This window comes from Phyllostomus discolor, chromosome 10, assembly GCF_004126475.2.
Source record: "Phyllostomus discolor isolate MPI-MPIP mPhyDis1 chromosome 10, mPhyDis1.pri.v3, whole genome shotgun sequence".
Lineage (NCBI taxonomy): Eukaryota > Metazoa > Chordata > Mammalia > Chiroptera > Phyllostomidae > Phyllostomus > Phyllostomus discolor.
Window position 1 is genome coordinate 21,313,198 of NC_040912.2, and position 24,711 is coordinate 21,337,908.

General features: G+C 34.9%; 1 protein-coding gene across 2 annotated transcripts in view; it reads left to right on the top strand.

Moving 5' to 3' along the window:
* Positions 1-24,711, top strand: part of DGKB (diacylglycerol kinase beta) — a 601,974-nt gene that overhangs the window by 415,342 nt on the left and 161,921 nt on the right. For both annotated transcript variants that reach the window (XM_028525894.2, XM_036010554.1), the window contains one exon: positions 20,520-20,610. In XM_028525894.2, the coding sequence (XP_028381695.1) occupies positions 20,520-20,610 (91 nt within the window). The remainder of the gene's footprint in view (positions 1-20,519; positions 20,611-24,711) is intronic.

The following is a 24,711-nucleotide window of genomic DNA, read 5'->3' on the forward strand; positions in this document are numbered from 1 at the left end:
ATTGTACAGTTGTGCACTTGAAACCTATGAAATTTTATTAACCAGTATCACTCAAATAAATTCACTAAAAATTAAAAATGAAACAAGAAACATTGGTTCAGGCATTTGATGTTAGCCCCTAATGGAAATAGTCAATGTATCTATAATAATTATTAGATAATTTTCTTTCCTTTATAAAGACTGATTATATAATTATGTAGGGTGTACTTGCCTTTTGAATTACTACAGATCCCTCTCTACTACATTTTTAAATTTATATTTTGGAATAATCTTAAATTTATAGAAAGTTTGCAAAATGGTATAGGGAATTTTTATATACCTTTTATAGTTTCCTCTAAAGTTAACATCCTACATAGTCATGATATATTTGCCAAACTGAGAACTGAAAGTTCAAAACTAAGAAATTAACATTACTGTCTTTTTGACTGTTTACATGGACAAATGGATCACAACATCATCCTCTCTGCCTCTAGATATAACTGACTCTCTGAAGAGAATCAGTGTTCATTCATAAATAGGCCAACTTCAAAATTAATAAGGAGGAAAAGGGACCTTGAGAGCCTGGACTTAAATTCGTCTGTCTTCCCTTAGTTTCTGCTTTCAGGGGAAGCTTTTCTCCTGTGCAGCCGTACAGTACAGGCAGTTTTGGCTGGGCCATCCTGGGTGAAGATTCAACTATCTGAAGAATGTCTGACTGGGTAGCTCTGGGACACTTCAGTTGCACTGTGGAATCACAGGGAACACTTAGAAGGCTGGCAGATCCAAGAAATTCTCACTTTAGGAAATCCCTCTCTGAGCCGGAAAGGTAAAAACTTCAGGCCATCATCAAAGGCACACTCTGCAGAAGGGACATTATTGTACTGCCTACAGAGCCACTTCAGAAGGGACAGCCCAAGCCCCTGGAGGTGAACAATTCTGCTCATAGCTGAGGGGAGAACAGCACCCCCACAACCACCCTTGATCCCCAGGGAGCTGGGAACCGTATCTGTCTAGAGTCCCCAGAAGAGACCAGGGATCCAGGAGAAAGGTCCAACCAATGCAAAGTATATGATTACTTATGGAGACAGCGTGCATTGTTACCAAAGATCACTTGGAGTCCTGGCTAGGTATATTGTTTTAGTAGACACTATTTTGATGCACATCTTTTGGGGCTCCATTGGTTACCAAGGTTTAGGTACATATTACCAGTCTTTACTAAAATGACTGAAGTACTTTCATACCTGTCCTAGAAAAATAAGAATGTTCACTGGGAAGTTTCAAAATAAAAGACAAAAGCATGGCCTTGAAGAAAAGAAAGTCTATACTTTAAATGATAAAGCAAATCAAAAAAGTTTAACAAGACTACCATCAATGCAATTTTTCATTTTTCATTTTAAATTAAATCATGGGAATAAAACAATTTTCTTTTTTCTTTCTCTCTTAAGAGCTTAGTACATTATAATAGATATGACATTGAGTGATTACTAAATTAATGAAACCATTGTTAGAGTTCTCTACAAGTTTAGAGATAGATTTATAAAAGGTACATTTGGCTGGCTAGCTGCTCAGGCCTCTTTTTGTCTCTTTCCGTTTTGAAACTGCCTAATCAGGAGACAATTCCACACAAAGGGTCAAAGGATGAAATCCACTGGGAAAGACCTCAGAATATCATGATGCAAAATAAGGTTCATGGTTGCTGTAACATCATTACCTTGAACCTGCAAAACTTATGTGTCCTAAATATTGGCTTAAATTACAAAGGTCACATGTGGCTCTGCACCATGGGCCTCCTGGAAAATTTGCCCATGACTTCGGGGGCCAGGAAGGGACCCTAAACTCTCACGCCATCAGTAAAATTTCTCTTCCAAGTTTAGTCATTTGTAGAAAGCCTTCATATACCCCAAGGAACAATATTATGCCCTAACTGATGTGGCTCAGTGGATTGGGCATCCTTCTTCAAACCAAAAGGTTGCCAGGTCCATTCCCAGTCAGGGCACATGCCTGGGTTGCAGGCGAAGTCCCTAGTTGGGGGCATGTGAAAGGCAACTGATTGACATTTCTGTCTCCCATGGATGTTTCTCTTCCTCTTGTTCTCCCTCCCTTCCCCTCTTCCTAAAAATAAATAAATAAAACCTTTTTAAAAAAGGAACAAGATTACAATTTGAATGTTTGATGAACCTTTCACCAATCTGTCTGCTTAGAAATCTCTGAGTGCTTCTTACCCACCTTAGAAAATTATTTAGCACAAAGCATTCATAAAATGGCTTTACATCGGTTTAGCATTAAAATAAGCGACACCCATGCTTCTGAAGGAGCAGGGCATGGGGAGGATAAGGTTTTATAAGGCTTTTATAATTCTATCCCTTCAAGTTGAGAGCATTGTAACAATGGTTTCATTAATTTGTGAATCATTCAATGTCATCTCTGCAATAAAGTACCGGACTTTTAATGGGCTTAGGGAGAGAGAAAAATTATTCTATGATTTAATTTAAAATGAAAAATTGCATAGTTAGTAACTTTGTTAATTTTTTTTGGACAGAGTTTGGTCAAATCTCCATGTCATGTAAATTTATTTCTGTGATGAGAGTATGCATGTTTTCATAATCCTTGTGATAAGAAGGATAGAAAATATGTAAAATATTACATAATGGATTAGGTTACTTATGGAATTAAAGAGTGTTTTGAGAAATATAAGAGGTTACCATGGTAGCTTGCAGCAGTTGATTTCGAAGATTACTTTCATCGACCTCCAATTTCAGCCACAGCTGCCTTGGGCGTTGTGCCTACTCGGACCCACCCCCAGCTGCCAGCCTGCTGCATTGCTGACTGGGTGTCCACCTGCTTTCTATGTTAGAGCCTTGCTCTCTGGGCAGAGACAAGAAAGGCAAGAGAGAGCCACTTCTGTTCTCTTGTGTCTTGGATCTCTGCGTAACACATGTACAGCCAGTATCTTTATGAGTAGAAAACTAAAACGAAATCATTCTTGAAACAAATTTGAGCCTTGATTTCAAACCTGGTCTCTTTGCTGTCTGGTCTGGTTCAAATACTGAGATCCTCATGTTGAAGCTGGAAATTTATTAATTCACCTATTCAACAAACATTTACATAGAACTTAGAACATGTGGACACTGAGCCATGAAATAAAATCACTGGCCGCGAGGAACTTCTAGTCTTTGGGAGAGGGAGGCAGTTGATAGGTGAACTATCAGTGCACCACACAGTAGGAAGTTCAACAGAAAAAATGTGAGGCAGGGAATGCCAGTCAAAGGTGGCATTTAAATAGACCCCTAAAATGCATGTGGTTATTGGGGAGAAGAAAATTCTAGGCAGAAGGAATGGCAAGTAGAGAGTGGAGAGAGGTCTGTGATTGGCCTGAGCAAAAACTCAGAAAGGAAACCAACCTGACCTTGAACTACCAATTCTCTCTGTCTCAAAGTTTTGCCTTTTATAAAATTAAGGTCATACCAGTAGCAAATTCACTGTGAGTTGAATGTGGCATTTATATAAAACACATAGTATGTGTTCAACAAATGTTAGCTCTTACTGTTATCACTCGTTCAGTTTCACGTGTTCCACTCTCGAAGGAAACCTCAGTGAAGGTTTTGGATTCAGCATATTGCATATTTAGGTGAAAATGGAAACTGCTACCCTTTGTGGAAGGCTCTCCCAGCAAAGGCGTGGCTTTTCCTCAGCCTTCGCTTACATTAACAATGGTCTGGTTCTGTTGTTCTTCTTGCCTTGGTGTGTGGCATGTGCCATGTATGAACCCTCAAAATTTTCTCTTTGGGGTGGAAGGGGGCACATTTTAAAAAACCTGTCTAGTCACAGAGGAAAGTATGGGATGCTTTATAAGTAGAAGAACTGATTTAGTTTGGGTCATCCAGGGCTAAAAGTGAATAAGGATTTTTGGGTGAAGAATGAGAAAAAAGAAACTTTTAGGCAGAGGGAATATCATAGATAAAGTGTATCAGTCAGTGGGTGGACAACCTGTCCACTCCTTAGAGGACATCTAGCAATGTCTGGAGACATGTATGATTGTCACACTGGAAAAGTGTTATTGGCACATGGGAAGCTGAGGCCAGGCATGCTGCTAACCATCCTACAATGCATAGGACAATCCCCGACAACAAAGAATTATCTGACCCTTAAGCATCAATAATGCTGAGATTGAGACATCCTGCTCTAAGGCAAGAAAGTGTGTTCATTGAGGAATGAAAGGAGCCCCCTGTGACGAGCTTTTATCGGCACAGAGGTGTTAAGACAGGACCTAGATCATATAGGACTTTGTAGGTTTAATTAAATCGTATCCAGAATTCAAACAGAGTCACTGAAGGATAATCAGGATGCATGGAGAGGGGGGGTGCAGTGAGGGCACAGAGGACAGGCAGTGATGGCAAAGCTTGATTTACATGGGACAGATTACTGTACCAGTAATCTGAGGCACATTGCAAAGGAAGCTGCTAATACAGAACCAGCGGGCAGACTGGTTCTGCACTCTTTCTCACACAGGTGTGAAAGAGCCCACTGGTGGCAATTGGAAGGTTTTTGAAGAGAATTTCCCTGGAGGGAAATATGCTGTAGGTTCACTTTAGCCCTTCAGGTGGAGGAAGGGCCTGCTACCAGCACCTAACCCAGAGTGGGAGAGGAGGTGAAGGAGATCTTTATATGTGTCCATGCTTCGTGGGACGTAAGTATGAGTCACATCTGAAAGGTAACGGGCAGGAAGCTGACTGAACAGGCTGAGACGGCAGAGCCGAGGACTGCAGTTTGGAGGAGTTCTGTGTTCTCTGAGTTTGCCAAAGCAAAACACCCAGCGAGAGGGCTGCCTGTGTGAAGCTGGGAGTAAAGGTGGGGAGACCATGAGCTACTATAGATTGTTGTTTTACGTCCATCAGAGGACAAAGTGGCCTCAAGAGAAGGGAATTTAAGTTAGGTTAGCGGCCATCAGGAGATGGGGACAAGGTCAAAAGGGACCAGCTGGGATGGCAATGCTCTTGACCGAGTCGAACTATGCAATGCTGTGGGTGAAGGTGAGGGCAGTGTAGTGTGGAATCGCTGAAGAATGAAAGAGAGAAGTAAATTTAAAAAGATGAAAAATACTGGAAAGAGTAGTGGGAGTGTTCCCTTGTGATACACATCAAGTAAGATCTTGCTCTCCTTACCTCCAGATTGGAAGAGGCAGAGAGCAGGGGTGGATGGAGCAGGGAGAGCCGTCCTCTGTCAGGAGTGACTGAGCAATGCGCCCTCTCCTCCCTTTTCTCCTCACACACTTTCTTCCTGCCTCAGCCATCGGCTAGGTAGGACAGGAAAGAAATTTTGACTTTAAATTAGGTTAGGAGTTTTGATCAAATTAGCATTTTAATTAATGAACTAAAATTTTATTTTGAGCAAAGAACTAATTATCTCTTTAGAATAAATTTAAAGAGAAATTTGAAAAATTATTTAGTTTGGGATAACATTACTTCAATTGTTTGAATTCAATATAACAGTTACTGGTTCACAAATGGTCAAAATGGCTCCTTTTTTGAGAATAAAGCACCAATGCTTGAAAATACATCTTATAGCATGCTTTGAACGTGATATGAAGTGTTATGCCAAGCCCAAAGCAAGGGTGATTGGAAAATTACAAAAAATTTTTTCTCATCACATTACAAATTTTTCCACAAGCACGGGAATGCTATGTTTACTCTGTTCAGTCGTGGATCCAAGTTGATTAGCACAGCCACATACTGGAGCCTTGCCCTTTCATGTGCAAGAAAGGAAGAGAATTCCAAAGAAGCTCACTTTGGCAATTATGTTCGATCCTGACATGACCCACACTGTGGTCCTTAGCATCTCATTTGTCAGAAGGAGCCACGAACACGGCCCCATTCTACCATAAGGGTCCCAGGAGTTGTATAGCTCCCAAAGGAGTGAAAGTAAAATACTTGTTCAATATATTGGTGCAATAGTCAAGGCAAGTGGTGATAATGACTTGGATTAAAGTAGTAGAAATAGATACAGACAAAACTAAATGGAAATATTTGAAGGATATACTTGAATAAGTCCTTTTAGACCCATAATTATTTAAAAAAAAAACTTACCATTTATGCTTTCTAAGAGAGTATGTGAACACAATGTGATGACATAAAGTAATAGTTTAATAAATATAAATGTGGTTTATATTTGGTACATCTAAATTTTATAGGAAATGCCCTAGGAATCAAGATCTTTAATTCTTCCTACTATACGCATTTCTCATAATGGCAAATATATCACAAAACAAGCAGAAGCGAAGTCATAAGGATGCGGATATTTGTGACTGCATTGCCTTGGCATGCATGCTTTCAAATCATGTGCCACTTATTACCATAAATTGTGATGTGCTTCATTGTAGGCTATACACCAACTGTGTGTTCCTTCACATTTTGTTTTTAAAGAATTTTGGTTATTTTTAACATGATACGGGATAAAATTAAGAAAGTATATCCCTTCCTAGAGGAAATCTTTGAATAAAAATTTAAGTTCCAACCTCCTGTTTAGCTTTCACTAATGTCTATCTTTAATAATAATTCATTCTTTTAAAAATATGCCTAGTAACAATATTAGGTATTGTAAAATTCAGTCCATAGTGTTTGTGGAATTGTGACTAGATATGGAGTTGGCTTCAGGTACAATAACTTATATTATGAAACAAATACACACACACACACACACACACACACACACACACACACATATGTATCCACCTCATGTAATTCATAAATCTGTTTACAGACTAACTGGCTCTAGCATCTAGATTTCTTTTTAGTGCTGTTTAAATTTATTTTTATAAAAATGAGAGAAAAGACTTCCTAGTACTGCAGTCGGATTTCTGCAGACTATAATAAGTAAAGAATGACGAAGCCACGTTACGTGGGAATACTGGAGAATTCAGGTTGACTCTGTAGAAATAGCACACATCATCTTTACCTGTGACTCCAGGACCTTGCCTTTGTATTATTTGCAAATGGTTAAAAATGCAATATTTAATTATGGGGATAGATATGGTCTGTGTTTTACACTAGCATATAGAAGGAGGTCAGTTTTATGTCAAGTCTTAAGTCTTGAATCTTTTTTTGGGACACAGAATTTAATTGATACTGTAGGTTCTGGGCTATCCCTTGTTCTTCTACTTCTGTCCTGGTTCATGATGTGGATATCACGCCAATAATGATTTGGTGAGTTATGAAGCTAAAGACTATGATGATATGATGATATAGATATAAAAAGTCTTAGAAAACACATAGTCATAGTTTTTTGATTCTCAGAAGACTCAAATTTAATTCCATGTCTGACACAAATTCTACCCAATTTAACCTTGTCTGCCTTGTCCACTGGGGGGAGAAAAAGAAAGGAAAGCTTCTACATTACTTTTCTGCTCAAAAAGCGAGATTCCACAATTAATAGTTTTATTCTCATCAACTAGTCTGCAAATATTGAGTACTTATAAACTGAAGGCACACTGAAGGACATTTTCATGAAGCTGGCATGAAGAGCCCCTACCCTCAAGATGCTGCCTGTCCAGGAAGTTCAGAATATTTATTTCAAGTGATGAGTTTCAAAAGAAATATACATACTTGATATTTACAACCAGTGTCATAAAGTGGTATTAGGACTACCAAATATATTCAGTTTTGTGACACATTTGCAGATGGTGACCTTCTGTATGATAATTGGTGCATTTCCTTGGGAATTTCTGTTCTTCTGAAGTCTGTTGCTCCACAACTTTTGGTTCTTGAGATTTATGCTCCTGTGAAGTCTGGGCCTGAGTTTCATTAGCACCTGATTTACCACGAGTGCAGATGGTTATTGGAAATAAAAAGTCAGCCATTTCCTATGATTAAATCTCTCATGGGCTGCATCTCCCTCTAAGCTATTTCCTTACTATTGCATATGATTCATTCCCACGCCGAACAGTGATTATTATATGATTGTTAAATCTAAAGTGGAAAGGAAAGTAGATTATTAGAAAAAGTCTAGTAGCTTATTAATATATATTATGTGCTACAATGAAGTGATTTTACCAAAGTATTAGCAAGATGATAGATTTATAGATGATGAGAGAAAATTACTCTATTGTGATGATTGAATGTAACAAAAAGAATTCAGAATTTTTCTTTCTTTCTTTTTTCTTTTTTCTTGCCTTGTGTTAAGGGGTTATTGCCTAAAACAATAAACTACCTAAATGCCTCCTCATCCTGGTCATTTGCCAATACTTCAGGGCAATAGTATTGTGACTCTACTAGACAAAGGACAGGAAGTCCAGGAGGGTTAATTGCCATATCTATATTTATTGAGCTAATTAGAAAGCAAGGCTTTGTTTCCAACAGAAATAGTTCACCAGTTTTATCTGATTGGAAATTATTGACTGATTTCTTTTCATTTGTCAATTATATGGGAACAATAAAGGAGGTTGAAACATTTCATCACCCTTTCAGATTTTTGCACACTTGTTTTTTTAATATTGCATTGATGAATAAAGTTGACCACATAGTCGAGTCAGCCTGTGTACAACAGAAGCTTGTTGATTTGCTTGGTTATTACGATATTTAATTGCCTATCATATTCCTTTTTGTCTATGTAAAAGTCTAATTGTTTGATTGAAAGGCAAATACAACCACAATTACCAGACCTCTTTTCTCTCTAATTCATTCCCATTATTAAATTTATTTAGGCTACTTAGTTTCAACTCTGAGGGTTTGAATATGCAAGGAGTTTTAACAATGAAATTCAAGCCCTACTCTGCTGGTGTTTTAGGAACGCGTTTTGCTGCCATTTCCTGATGCTCACGCAGCAAATAATTGCATCGAAAAGATAAAACACACCCACACAAAGAAATACAGATTCCTTATAAGCACTGCTACAAACAGTATTCATCATAGGACATGTAAGCTATTCAGCTAAATATCAGTCCCTAGCCTACCCATAAAATCTAACAATGAGCTAACAATTTCTCTATTCCAGGGTCTTTGGCCTTCTCTCAGTTGTTTTGAGTATCTGCTTTCTACCACAGGAGCCTTTGTGCTTACAGTCACCTGTGCCAGAAACGCGCTTCCCTCCCAGTAATTACTACCTTTCATGAACTATTTTTACTTTCCTTCTTCCACTTATTATCATAGCACTTTCATAATGTTAGTGTACTTGAAGAATTACTATGTTTTCTACTATACTGTAGGATAGAGATTATAGGCAGAGTTTATGGAAGCTTTTGCTGACTTTTTTTGTAGATGCTGTGCTTAGCACTGTGTAACATATAATACATGCCTGGTCTTTTTTTTTCCATTTATACATAGAACATCACATCTAAGTGGCTTAAAAGAATAGCAAGTTATTATTTGTCATACTTCTGTGTACGGGCTGGGGAGCACTTTGGCTGCAGGAAGCTGGTGGATGACCTGGGGACTGGGCTCCACCAGGATACTGGATCTTCGTCTTCATGTCATTTCCACTTTAGGATTCTTCACAGCAGGCAGGACCAGGACAATGCTCCAAGATGGGGAGAGGGACCTTTCAAGGCCCTTGAGGCCTAAACTGTGAAACTTGCGCATCACTTCTGCTAGGTGCCGTTGACCAAACCGAGTCACCAACACCCATTTTTGGGAGTGGAAAACAGGATTTACTTCTGGAAGGGAGCGGTGGCATAGTCACACTTCCTAGGGTCATGCATGTAGGAATTGGGAAGAACTTGTGTGCATTAAATAGTCTACCTTTGTATTCAATAATACTTTAATTAATTATGAATAAAATTCTCCTTTAATTGTAAAGACTGCTCTAGGAACTGGCTGAACTAAATGCTGTATGTTTTGTTTTAATCGTTTTGGGTTTTTTATATACACTCTGCTATAAAATGAGAGATGGAGAGAATGATTCATTAATTCTAAGTGAAAGTGGGTGATCTCAATTTATATTTAGATAAATAATGATTCTCAGCAATATGAGAGCAGGAACGTTATCTCAGTCACTGATGAATTTTCAGCAACCAGAGCTGAACTTGACACATAACAGGTGTTCAGTAAATATTTGTGAATGAATAGCAAAAAGAATAGGCATTCCTTTCTTTGGTCTTCCCTTTCATGTTCCTAAGACAGTTGCTTTTTATTTTAATCTGTCAAATGATTAAGTTCTAAATTGTTAGGGAAATAGCAGAATGGGAAATAGAGTTCCAATCGAGTTCCTGCTCACATATGTGATTCCATGAATCCATACTAATGAATTCTGACAAGATTAAATGACACTAAAACATAACATACAAGTAGAAATAATCATATAATTATCTAATGAATATTTGACCTCTTACTAAAAAACAGCCTCTGGGAGATATTGTTTTTTATTGATAGATAAAAAAAATGAGCATGAAATATTCTCTTAAATCTCGGTAATCTGTTCAGAATAGGAAGCATCTCTGAATGAGTCACTAACCTAAATAAGTGATTGAATATTCAGTAATATTCAGAGTATGATGACTTTGACATTGTGTCCAGGTTCAGACTGTCATCCTGTTTTTATGGACAAGTAGATACTTTGTTCTCTCTCAACTGAAAAATATAGATGATTTATTTAAATTCTGGAAACCAATGAAACATGTTGCTAACTATTTTAACTTAGGAGGAAAGTGTAGTTTGCTGAGGGTGATGTAAATTGAAAATAGTTTTATCTTATAAAAAATATTTCCAACTGAAATTCACCTCCACTTATCTGCTTATATGGACATAATTTCAAATAAGAGAAAATAGTATATGGGCTAAGCATATTGTAAAAATAAAATATCAATAATACCAGAGAGGAAATATTTCTTTTACATCCATCTTAGAATTATCAAACATGCACTTGAATGTACCAGCACAATGAATAATCTCCAAATGATAATGCCTACCTCTGTCAATTAGTTTATACACAAGTCAGCCTTAATATTTTATATAAATTATAGCATCTTGGCTGGAAAGAAAAACATATCATGATATTTCAGGGAGTCATCTGGGTCTCTAAAGATGTACATCAGTGTCAACAGTGCAATCTAAATAATAATGGATATACTGACTTATGTGTTAGACTATGTAATTCTTCAGTTTGATTAAAATATCAGTATTTTCACTATAACTCAAGTAGTCTGATTCTTTCCCTTATCATTTTTATACAAGATAATTAAGGTGTTTGTAAAACCACTCCTTTATAGCATTGGAAAAAGGAGAACTGCTCCGCTTTTTAGTTTTAGAGTGAGAGAAGTTTTAAGGTGAACAGCATTTGCAGAATGCAAAGGCCTTCTTGTTACAGAATTAGAAAAGGATTGCTGATGTGTGAAGAAAAACAAAAGGTAAAACACTTAACTAATTTCGAGAGAACAGAAACAAAGTTTTGGAAGAGTATTCTTTTAAGTTATGAAGCTATGGTAGTCTTCACAGAATATAGGTGTGAAGAAACTAGAGAGGTGTCATTTTTTCTTCTAAAAGTTTTACAAAATACAGCAACTAAAATCAGTTAAAAGAAATAGATTAAAATGTGGCAAGATATAACATGCTTTAATGATACATAATCATTGATTTAAAATCATTCTATGATACTGAAGATAGTAATGGGAAAATCAATTAACGTTTCAGTGCCGAAAGTAAAGGTTTTTCCAAAATACTTTGTAATCTCTTTTTTTTAATATGTTGAACTTCTATGTTGTATTTTGAAACTGCTTTGTCTAGTGATTTCAGGTGTCATTCATATTTTAATATTCAAAGCAAATGTCATTAAACAGGGCTATTTATAACATTTGAGGAGGGTTGACTCCTCACACTTGCTAGGCATACAGAGTTACCAATCAATTTATATTCTAGTTGTAAACAGTTGTCCATGAGTCAGGACAGAAAATCAGAGCTATCTTTGTTATTAAGTCTAGTGAAACCACTATATTTAATTAACTTCTCTAACACTAAGTAGGTGCTCTTTAAATATTGTTGAACTATATTAACATTAAGAAAATGTTTGTATACTTATACCTGTTGCTTAAATAGTTGATTAGCTTAGTACAATCAGTAAAAGCAAGTAAGAAGAACAAAATAGAAGGGTGGAAGGGGGGAAAGGAGGGAGGGAGGGACAGAGGGAGGGAAGGAAATACAGAGAGAACCAGGAAATTCAGTTGGTGATAGTAGAGAGGTGATGTAGCAAGTAATTTTTTCACTGTCTAGCTCAACATATTAGTGTTATTCAGATAGTTGTTCCTGCTGTCTGCAAAACCTATTTAAGCTTTCTTAGTGGGCAATATCTTGAGTGCATGGTCATAGTCCAATCTACCCTCGTTTTTGTAAATTCGAAAACATAATTGTATCATGGCAGCCAGAATGATCAGGCTCTTACTCAGTTTCTCAAGTTTACTAAGTAACAAAACATGTATACCACTCAAAAACAGAGGGAAGGGGTTGTATTTCCTTTCCGGGGATTAAAATATACAATTCCAGAGGTCAAGACATCATATTCATAATATCAAAATCCATGGAAAGTCAAATTAACTCCTAGATTGCTTGATGACTGCAGTTAGAGAAAAGGAACGTGGAGACGCCGAAGAACTCTGTTAGCTCGAGTCTTTGGAAAACCCGACCAAGTTTCTTTAGGAAATTGTTCTAATTTGTTTTATGTGTACAATTTATACCATCCTGTAAACCTCTTTTTTAGCACTTATCACTGATTAAGTGCTATTAAATGATTTATTTTTCCAGACTAGAAATTGTTATGCAAGCAGAGGCTTCTGTCCTAGGTACAGAAGTATCCCAGTGCCTATTACAGTGCCCAGCCTGGAGTAGGTGCTCAGCATGAACTCCTGTGCCACCAGAGAGACGGGCAGTGTTGCTTCCCTGAGGTCCAGAGTAGGCGAGGAGATGCACTAATTTCTGAATTGGTAGTGCCTTCCTCCTTTGGTTTTTAAATATACTAAAGACATGTATAAAGGACACATTGATAAAACCAAAGCAGGTAGAATCAAGGGTGGGAGGTGGGGATGGGTTGGGGCTGGGGGGAATTTTAGGGGGAAAATGCAGACAACTGTTCTTGAACAATAACAAAATAAATAAAATTAAATTGAATTAAAAAATTAAAATATATAAATATATTAAAAGTTTTTGTGTGGTAGACAGTTTTTATTTATGAATAAACTGATTCATTTAAATAAGCTGGAACTTTCTTTTATATTGAGTCATGGAAACCTTAATTACACTGTCACTATTAATTTTGGCTAGGTGCTACATGTTCTTATTTATATGTGTGAGAAATAGTATAACACACAGGTTTTTGCAGGAAGTCTCAGACCTCGTGGTGTATTTTATTAATTCAAATGCCACCTGGTGGCTCTTTCTAAGCTATTAGCTATAGATAAGGGAAGATGAGAAGTATGACCTTACTCGCTGCTCACTGGTCTATATAAGCTTCATTGACTATAATAAAAGCATAAGATATAAATTGAGGGGCAATCTAAAAGGGATTTTTTATGAGTTTTATCCCCAAGATTATTTCAAATATATAAATGTGAGAATAATTCTTAGAAAATTCCGGGGAGTAGCAAGTCAGATGAGGAAGACAGAGTTCGTGATCTTTGCATATCTAGTCACAAGGTAAGCACAGGGAATTCTGCTGAACAGAAATTCTCCACCCTAACCCTTTTATTTCAGTTACTACCAAATTTCACATCTAGGAAAATTGCATTATATGACAAATATATCACCAAATTTAGATTTTCTAAATGTCTTATTGATGATAATACATGTGAAAATTCTCTTATAAACTCTAATGGGCTTTTCAGGGAGATTTTGGCTACCACTAACAGAATACACAAAATAAATAATAAGCGTCTATTTATAAATCTCCCGTGGGTAGGAATCCAGAAACCAATTGTTTCAGAGCTGAGTGATTAAGAAGTTCAGCTCTGTCAGGATTTGGGTCAACAGCCTCACCTTTGCCATTGCAGTGGCAAGATGGCTAGCCCATCTTCAGTTGCAATGCCCTTCCTTGACAACATGCAACCACAGGAAAGGAGAGGCAGAGCTCTCACTTTGTATGTGTCTCTTTATCGAGGGAAAAATCTTTCCTAGAAGCCCACAGTGTGCTTCTTTCAGGTCTTAATCAGCTCTACACTACATTATTATCTTTTAGTTGGCTAATTTCAGGAGAGCGGAATCGAAGCACCCTTAAAATAGAAATACGAATGAAAGAGCCACCTAGTGATAGCCCATCTGACTTAAAATGTTCTTATGGCTTAGAAAAAAGTTTCAAGTGATGCTGCATTCATTGTTGTATTTCGTGAAAGACAGTATGGTGGAAAAAGCTAGACATTTTTGAATTATACTTTCCTACTTTCTATGTGATATGGGGATTGTGACTGCCAAACCTCATTGGGTTCTGTGCACACAACAATTGCAGTCATTGCTATCATAAACTTCATTTAATCTCCCTAACAGTTTTCTTTGGGAAACTTTTATGATTTTAAAATATTAATTTCAGAGTAACTATCTAAGATAATTTAAAGATATCCAGTTCTAAACATGCTTGGTCATTGTTTAAGTATTTCGTAGGTTTAGTTTTGCATTTGATGTAATTACTGATTTGTGATTGCTCTTCAGGGGCTTAGTATGTATGTAGACTTATTTAGTATGGGTTGTGCAGTGTGCCATCACTACCGCGTGTACACTTTCCATTCCAGCTGTCCTAATTATTTCTAATGTGCAATAACAAGCAGAAAAAAGAACATTCAGGAAAAAATATAGTTCATTAGCATTACGCTACAAACTGTTTATAGGCAAAAAATACTGATATAACCACATATTCTTTTTTTTAAAGAGGGTTGAAAAATACTTGAAAAAATATACTAAAATATTTAACTGTGAGAGCATCCTTTTCATATATTGTACTTATATAGAAAAAACTTTCTTTGCTCTTATAAAAGTAATTCATGTTAAAAATTGTATTTTTAGAATATCCATCTTATTTCAGAAACTAAGATAGAGTATTATATGATTCTATGTGAAGTTTCTATGGCTTATTTCATTGTCTCCTGGGGACTTAAGAAGCATATCTTATGAATGAGCATTATACACAAGCATTTTTATATGTTGTTAAAAAATTATATCTTGTTTGGAGACATGAAAAATGTTTGCTCTCTGTTGTGTGAATATAAAATATCCCCAGTGTAATAATTACTGCCATGTTTCTTTCTTATGAAATAATATTAACATAATTCTCTTGCTATGAGAAAAGTATAAATAGCTATTTTAAAATAAAATATGAGTTTGAAGGTTTCAATAAAATGAATTTTTTTTGTAAAATTAATAATACAGAATTTGGGTTACTTCTGCCACTAGATTGTTATATGGATAGTAACTGCCATAAAATTGTAGTTTCACATTTCTACAAGCAAATACATAACTTTGTATATACTTAAATACTTGATACTCTAATTTTTATAAATTGTAATAAAAGTCCCTATTTAGGTTGATACCTCAAACTATGAACAGCCTTTTTCATAATCATGTATTGGTGAATTTATAGTTACCAATCAAAGGAAAAGAAAACTAAATTGCTGATTTCATTTAGGTTAGGCATGGGGTTCGTTCTTTAAAAATGCCTGTTACTATAGTCCATGCGGATGGTGTTTAATTTATAGTGGACTTGAAGAGGTGACAAACAACATAAACTACAAGTATCCCCCACCTTTGCTCCTGCACTAACCTTTGGGTGTTGCACCCACGAGGCCCCACTGCCCTGCCATCATGCCACCACCCCGGAATGCTTCTTCCTTGGGCTGCAGAGCTCATGCACTGGTGAAATCAACTACCACCCCAGCCCTGCCCTTTGATTACTGGTGTGTTTTTAACAGTAATACTGAACTAACGTTTAGGAATAAATGAGTAGCCCTCTAACTGATGTTTAGTGTAATGTCTCTTGGCAATGAAATACAAATAAAAACTGAGCTGATTCTATGACATAAATGTACGACTTTAAACACTTAATCTATTGCTGTAAATCAACAGTGCCATGCATCTCATCACCAACATTGTTAGCTAAATTTAAAACTCTGGCCCTGTTTCTAGGATATTCCATCAAACTGTGAGACTGTATCTTATTATGAAAATAAAGTTATTGAATTGTTAGAAACATTGTTCTCTGTGACAAAATGATGATGGTTGAAATACTTCATAACAGGGCAGAAGTGAAAGAGAGCTGATGAAGAAGATGAGATTTTTGAAACATCTTAAGGACTACAAAAAGTAACCATTTTAATCTTGGCTGGGCAGCTCAGTTGGGTGGAATGTTGTCTCATACACCAAAAGGTTTCGGGTTTGAGACCTGGTCAGGACATATACCTAGGTTGTGGGTTTGATCCCTCGTTGGAGCACATATGGGAGGCAACCACAGGATGTTTTTCTCACATTGATGTTTCTCTCTCTCCTCACACTCCTATTTCTGTCTCTCTAAAACCAATAAAAATATATGCTTGGGTGAGGATTATAAATATATGTGTGTGTGTGTGTGTGTGTGTGTGTGTGTATTCATTTTAAATCCATTTTTACTAAGCTACTTAGGACATTATGTTTTTCTGTCATTTCAAAAGCAAAGAATAAAAAGGGCTTTATTTTCTCAAGTGATGAGCATGTTATCTGTACAGTATTGATAGAATTGCTTAGTCCAGGACGCTTGAAAATGGATTTGAGAGTCTAACAGAAGATTTTTTAGCTACATATGATAAGTGGCCTTTCTAAACTGCCACTAACTACATAAAATAATAAAAGAAACACACCTATGTGAAAGTTGACCTTTAATTTAAGAGTAATTTCACTAAATTAAAATTTTGTGTTTATGGCTTTTGATCTCTCTCCTGTAAGATAAATGAGGCAATTTCACCCTCTCTGTATGTTGCATTTTCATAATGAGCTTCATATCTAATTAGGGTTTTTTTTTTATATTTTGGGGGAAATGCACTACCAATTCACATTTTATTTGTTTTGTTTTATGTTTGCTGCATTACAATTACTTAGCAGAGAAAAGATAAAACATAAAACATGTACACCAGGAAAAAAAATTTGAAGGAAAATACTTTTCTAGAAATTACTTATTAGAAAATTCAGAACTTGGAGAACTAAATATTAACTAAATTTCAAGACAAGAATGGTTTTTTACTTGAGCAAAAAGTCTCCAAATAGTTCATATTTCCCTGAGGATATGTAAAAGGAGCAAGAAAATGCCTGGTAAATATGAGTTAATTTATTCATTTTTACCTGAACTTCTAATATATAAGGACTTCAAATGTTAAACTGACACATGTAGATGTACAATAAAATTCATTGAAATAGGTTTTACTATATCAATGACTTAAAATTATAATAGTATGAAGAATTTTTTTAGTAGGGCATTTGTCATCATACCAGTCACAAAGCCTATTTATGAATACAATAGCTAGACTTTGGTTTGAACATTTCACAGTAGTTTAAATGCCCAGTTTTCTTATTTTTAAAGTTCAAAGCTGTATGTTTTCTCTGACAAATTTGAGTTTGAATTATTTAGATCATTTTCTAATGTGAGCCATAAAAATAAATAGCATACATGCTTAAATGTGTGTGTGTGTTTTTTTCATTTCTACAACCTAAAGACCAGTTGGGTTGAAAAAAATAAAATTTAACAGCTTTTAATTTGTCATGTGGAATCTGATTCTATGTGCTTTTTATAACCTCTATATATTTACCTAAGTGAAGCATAAAATGGTTGTAATAATAGAGAATTTAAAGCAGCTTTTGCACATGAGCAGTAATGCTAACTAATATGGTGAATAAAAACTGAATGTAAATTCTCAGAATTTCTGTTTCTTGTGTTTACTAAGGTGTGTCTTGGTTAGCTGATGTAACTCCTCATCATCCTCACTAAGCTATAGAGGACTTTGATGGATAGAATGGGAAGAAATAAGGAGTAATTATTTATATACAATCAAAAGCCTCACATTTATATTTAATTTTTAAACTGCAATATAATATATATTAGATCACAGAACCTGTAAAAATATAAGCTTATAGCCTTTCTTTTGCTGGAGTAGTGCTCAGGTGTGCCATGCATGCTTCCTGAGACAACCGAGGAATGGTGGAATCAGCACAATCTGAAATCACCACTTCCTATTTATTCCATTTCATTTTGTCTCTTGATTTGAGCTTCTCTTCATTTCCCTTGCGAACTTAGTTTAGGCCTTTAATGATTCCAACAGCCACATTTCTGTCCACAATACCAGCTTTTCAACATTCCAGGCTACTTGTTCATTTCTGCTCACTTATTTACCCATGTGACAAAGCTGGTCATGTCACTCCACTGCTAATAAACTTCTGTCAGCATCCTAGCAATCAGTCATTTCAAATCCAAACCCCTGAACTTGGCCTGCATGTTCTGAATCACACCCTTGTTAGCTTACAGTCAGCATTCTCTTAAGTAGTTGCACACCTATCAACACTCAGACTTGTCTCCTCTTCTTCCTGTGTGCCTCCTTCTAATTACCTATTAACATGTCATCTCTTCTAAAGCTCTCTGAACTCCCTAAGGTAACAGTAGTTGATTCCTTAAAGTGTTTTCTCACAATATGTAGCTCATTTCTTTCAAAGATTAAATTTTAAAATTATTTTATATGCCCATAATCTTACAACATTCTGAGTTCTTTGTGGATGAAGATAATTGCATTTATATTTGTTATCTTGAGCACTAAACATAGTAGCATAAGGAAGTGAATATTCTCACTAAACATTTGTTAAATGAATGAATGTATGAATAAATAAATTCAAAAAGGTCTGGATAATGGCCCAACAAAAATTATGTTGTTAGAAAACTTGCTGAATATACAAAACAGTTCCAAACAGTCATAAAAAGTCTACTGATTATTAATCTAAGGTTGTTTTGAGACCACCTCACACAGACCGATATTTGCCTCTCAATATTCTGAATGATATAATTTTTCATCAGAATAATGAGTCATGGGAAGAATAGTTTAATTTTACATAACTTTAGCCAGTGTAAAAACTTGTAAAAGTACATCTATAAAATAGATATCTGCATTAATTTTAATAGAACCTTCATATAGGTTGAGGCCCATTGATCCTGGTGTTAAATGTTTGTTCCCATTATAGCTAACTACTGTGATCAATTTTTATGTATTCAGATATATGAAGTCAGGCCATAACCCCAAAAAAATATTCTCTAAAAAAGAATAAGAATTTGTGGAGCTGAAATCCAGAGAAACCCGTGCTGGTATTCAGATGGCTGGCCTGAATCTGTGATTGATACAAGAAGAGCTAATGAAAGAATTTTATTAAATTAATAAAACCTTGTGTGAGGCTAAATATTATTGGAATACTTCTAGATGGGGTTACTTTTTAATTTCTAATGTCATATCAGAGAACTCTATTCAATATAACATGATAGTAAGCATGTATTAGGTTCCTGTCATTTTCTATAACTAAACAGGTTTTAATTAAGTAGTAAGGTCCCTGCCAAATGTCTTTTTAGTTGTTGAAATGTTTTACTTGCTAATGTGGAAGACATATAGCAATATTTATGTCAAAAGAATAATTTGATGTGAGAAGCATATTTGAATATCATAATATAATTTTACCTTTATGTGTGAAAACATGTATCTCATCTTACCTATTTTCTAATTGAGGACATGATATCTTATTAGAGTATGTATGATTAAAAGCTGCATTTTTGTGTGAGAATGACTTTTTAAATCCAATAGTGAGTAATTAAAAAGTCTAGTCAAACTTCACAAAATTATATTACATGATCATAAATATAATTAACTGTCACAAAGAAATAGAGATGCTCAATGAGTCATGGGAGAAAATAAATTTTGAACATCTTACTTCCATATTATATACTGAAATATTTTAAACTATATTTTCTTTATAACTCTTGTTATACCGATAAAATGTTAAATCCTTAGTTTTATGATATATCATAATTTCCCACTATCATTTATAATAAAGAAGGTGATATCTTAATGAAATAATTAATAGCTATTTCCCAAAATACTGAATTTTATCTTTATGGATAAACAAAATTTTTAATATGCTATCCAATAATGTCATTTTTTAATGCATAGCCATCTACAAAAACCTAGCACATATAGCTTAGTTTTTCTTTTCTTTTTTGTCCCCCATAAAAAGTCAAAAATTTTTTTCTCTTTATGAGTGGCTGGTCTAAAATGAAGTTGTCCAAGAATAAGCTAAGAATAATAGGCAGTGAAATCATACATTAAGATCTCAGCAACCAATATGTAGAAAAGTCGAAGATATACTTGAATCTGTCAGATCAATACATTCCTGTAATTCCCTCAGGGGCAATCATACAATTTGACACCAACATTTTAGCCTTGAAAATTATGTGATCATCTATCACACTGTGGATGGTACATGCCCTCAAACCTTTTTTATCACTTAAAACACAAGACAGGGCTACCCCATTTAAACAATCCTTTCTGTTACTGATAATTGCTTAAGCTGCTTGTTCCTTTCCTTTTCCAGAATGAAGAACAAATTTTGGTATTTTGAGTTTGGCACATCTGAAACTTTCTCAGCCACCTGCAAGAAGCTACATGAATCTGTAGAAATAGAAGTAAGAAAAATGAATTCTCTTTTATAATACTATGAAATGGCTTGAATTTGGTTATTAATATGTTTTTGGTAGTCTTATGGAAGGAGTTATGTTTTGAGTAATCCACATAGCTTTACCTGTGATTATAAAATTTTATTTCTGTCACTCACTGGGAATCTAGCACTCTCTGAAATGTTTGTATAAAGTTAAGTTTGAGTATGAGTTATTTTAATGCAGTATAAAAGAATGAGAGGTGGAATACAACTTTAGAAATCAGTGGAGAAGTTACTAGACACTGTGAATAGAAGAATCTAAGATAAAAGAAAGCACTTGAAGAGAAGAGAAAGTTGCAAGATACATTAAAAACTTATTATTTTCAGGTCCCAATATCTTATAACCTTTAAAACACAGTTCACGAAAATTGTACTTACTTTCATGAATAAAGGTTAAAAAGTATACTTTTCCATTCCATTCCCATTCATTAACTAGATTTTCTCAGTTCCTGAGGTTGCCATTTCCCCATTACATTTATAGAAAGTGGAAAAGCCAGGGTACAGAGCAAAGATAGCAAGAAAAGATATACTTTAAAAAGATTTGTAGCAAATAGGTCTACCAAAAAATATAGACACTGTAGAACTAAAAGTTTTAGAGATGGATTATGAGAGAAAATGACTTAGTTTTACTGAGAGATTTTAGAGGTTAAAGACTAGAAAATGTTATATTTTGATAATTGGTAAAGATAAACCATAAGGACAGAACTATGCAACAAGAACATCTAATGACTGATATGAATGGAGAAATATTGGCTATGGTACTTGTCATTTAAAAAATAAGTGAGAAACTTGTCTTCTGAGATCCTCATCATTAGTGGCATATATGCAAGTAATAAGTTTGGTGAACAAAAGTAGTTGTGAACACATGAAATCGTAATGGCGTGGCTTGGCTATTTATTTTCCTGCCTTTCTAATTTACTGATAATGATAATAACAGCAAAGGTGGTATTATTTCAGAATCTAACTTTTTTTGGACTTTTATTTCATCATGATTAGTGAATAAATTGAGGTATTAGAAGGAGAATTGGTGGTCACAGAATGGAAATTCTTTCATTTCTTAATTAGATCATAACCCTGAAAAGGAGTATAATTTCATTAAGTAAAGGATTTGGTTGGGTTCAACACTGACTTTCTGCAGTTAATATTCATGAATATATCTATGAGTATATATTATTTATATATACATAGTCTTATATATTTATATTGTTTCATATATGCATATATATTTATTAAACATACCTAAATCTCCATTTCCCTTTTGAAATCTTATTTTTCTAAATCCTTTATACAGGGGATTTTGCAAATTTCTTACCCTGAGAATGCTCTAAGACAACATGCCAAAGAAAGCAAAAATGAAAAAAATTATAAGTGTGGTTTCTAGTTAAATGTAGGGTGCATACTCTGAAACCTCCTGCACTTCCCCTTACTTTATCCTATCACTGAACACAGGTTGGAGAAAAAATGATCAGGAGAGGTACTTCATGTATATGGAAAGGAAAACTCACTTTATGTATTCAATACAATCCCAATCAAAAACCCAATATTATCTTGTAATGCTGGCAACTGACTCTAAAGTTTATATGGAGAATTAAAAGACCCAGAGTAATCAGCACAATATTAAAGGAAGGCAGAACTGAAGTACTGACACTACTTAATGTCAAGACTTACTACAAAGCTGTAGGACTCAAAACAGTGTGATGTTGGTGAAGGAACAGACAAATTAATGGAACAGAATAGAGATTCCTAAATCAGACCCCTGTAAGTACAGTGAGTAAGTACCTGTACTTACCTGATCTTTGACAAAGGAGGAAAGACAATACAACAGAGCCGAAAAGAGCTTTTTATCAAATGGTTCTGAAACAACTGACTATACACAGGCAAAAAGAAAAAAATAGAATCTAAACAGAGACTTTCACTCTTACCAAATATTAACTCAAAATGGATCACAAGACCTAAATGTAACATACAAAATTATAAGACTTCTAGAAGATAACATAAAAAAAAACCTTGATAGCCTTAGATATGGTGACGCCTTTTTAGATACACTCCAAAGGCATGAAAAAATGATTGATAAGTGGACTTTGTTGAAGTTAGAAACTCTGCTCTGTGGAAAATAATGTCAAGAGAATGAGGAAACAATCCACAAATGGAGAGAAAATATTTGTGAAAGACATGTCTTACAAAGGACTCTGATCCAAAATATACAAAGAATTCTTAAAACTCAACAATAAAAAACATAAATAACCAGTTCAAAAACAGACCAAAGAGTTTAACAGCACCTCACCAAGAAAAATATACAGATGGCAAAGAAATGTTATTACAATGCAAATTATAACAACAATGATATGTCACTACCCACCTATTAGAAGACTGAAACCATCAAATACAAGTGAGGATACTGAGCAACAGAAACTCTCATCCCTTGCTGGTGGGAGTGCAAAATGGCAAAGCTACTTTGGTAGACACTTTGGTACTTTCTTATGAAACTAAATGTACTCTTATCATATGGTCCATCATTCATGCTCCTTATAGTTGAAAACCAAAAGGAGTTGGAATCTTAAAACCTGCAAAAACCTGTAATTGGATATTTATTACAGCTTAATTATAATTGCCAAAACTTGGAAGCAAACGGAGTTCTTCAGTAGGTGAATGGATAAATATATCACATAATTAAATATCCTGTGTGTCACAAAATAAAAAATGTTCAAGGAAAATGTTGTATCATATAGCAACACAAATTTGAATGAAAATCACCATGGAAAATATTGATTGTAAAATCAGTGAACAACAAAATTAGTGATTTCCATAGCACAAAATTACTGTGCCTCACATCTTACAGAAAAACTAGTTAGAATGGTCCCCAGAGAAATCTGAACAACTAGAACTAAGTTGTTTTCCTTGGGGTGCGGTTTCTGTATTCCCCTCAAGTCTGACTTACCAGCTCTGCGCCTACCGAGTTGTCTGGCAACCACTGCAGTGACGTTTACAAATCAGAACCAGCACTGCACACTCCCCATTTTATCGTTGCGTATCTTGACATACTATTCTAATTTTAGGTATCTCTCTCAGTTCTAAAATTTTCGGTGTGTGTGTGTGTGTGTGCGTGTGTGTGCGCGCACGCGTGTATGGATGGATGGTAATACAAAAATCTTATCTACTTTTTTATTTTTTAATGAGTCTAGTCTATCATATTAGCAGAATATGCTTTTCTACCCTCAAAGTTACTTCGTAATTAAATATCACAAAAACAGCTATGTGGAAATTTAGTTGTGTTTCATGTTGCTTCCTATTTGGCCTAAAATTATACACCAACTATGGTTTCAAAATGTATATGTGAATAAAACCACTTCAGTACAAGAGGACCTCATGTGATGGGAGTATGTATACTTTATAAGCAGCTTCTGCAAAACAAAACATTTACTGCATTACCCTTCATTTCACATTTCTCTTTCATATGGGGAGCTTTTTCTAAGTGGGTGAATATTTGGAATAATATGTATATCATGAGATAGCAATTTATAATAATATAGGTAAGTTTTATATATTATTAATTTTACCTTGTGCTTGCTGCTAAGCAATGTACATACATTATTTGACTTAATCTCCTTCAGAATCTTATGAACTGGAGAGATTTTATGTCTCTATTGCAGAATTAAGAAGATGAATATTTTCTTTAATAATTTAAGAGAAATAAGAATTGTACTGCTGCCAAAAGGTTTAAATCTAAGGAAACAAATAAACTAGATCTTATACATATACATATGTGTGCATGTGTAAAATGGCAATATATATGTAATATACATGGAAGGGAGAGATGAACAAAGTTGAAATTTTAATTTTCAGAATTTCAGTTATCTTCTAATTCTGTTGCAAGAGATAAATGAAAATATAATGAAAACCTTTAAAATTTCAATATAATACATTAAAAACAAAGTTTGTATTAAAGTATTTGGGACATGCATCTAAAGGTCTCAGATTAACATCTGTCATTGAAACTACCAAGTTCATGGATTTTTAATTTGCTCTACATACTAAGCAAAGTTCATGAGAGAATAGCATAGCCCATTTT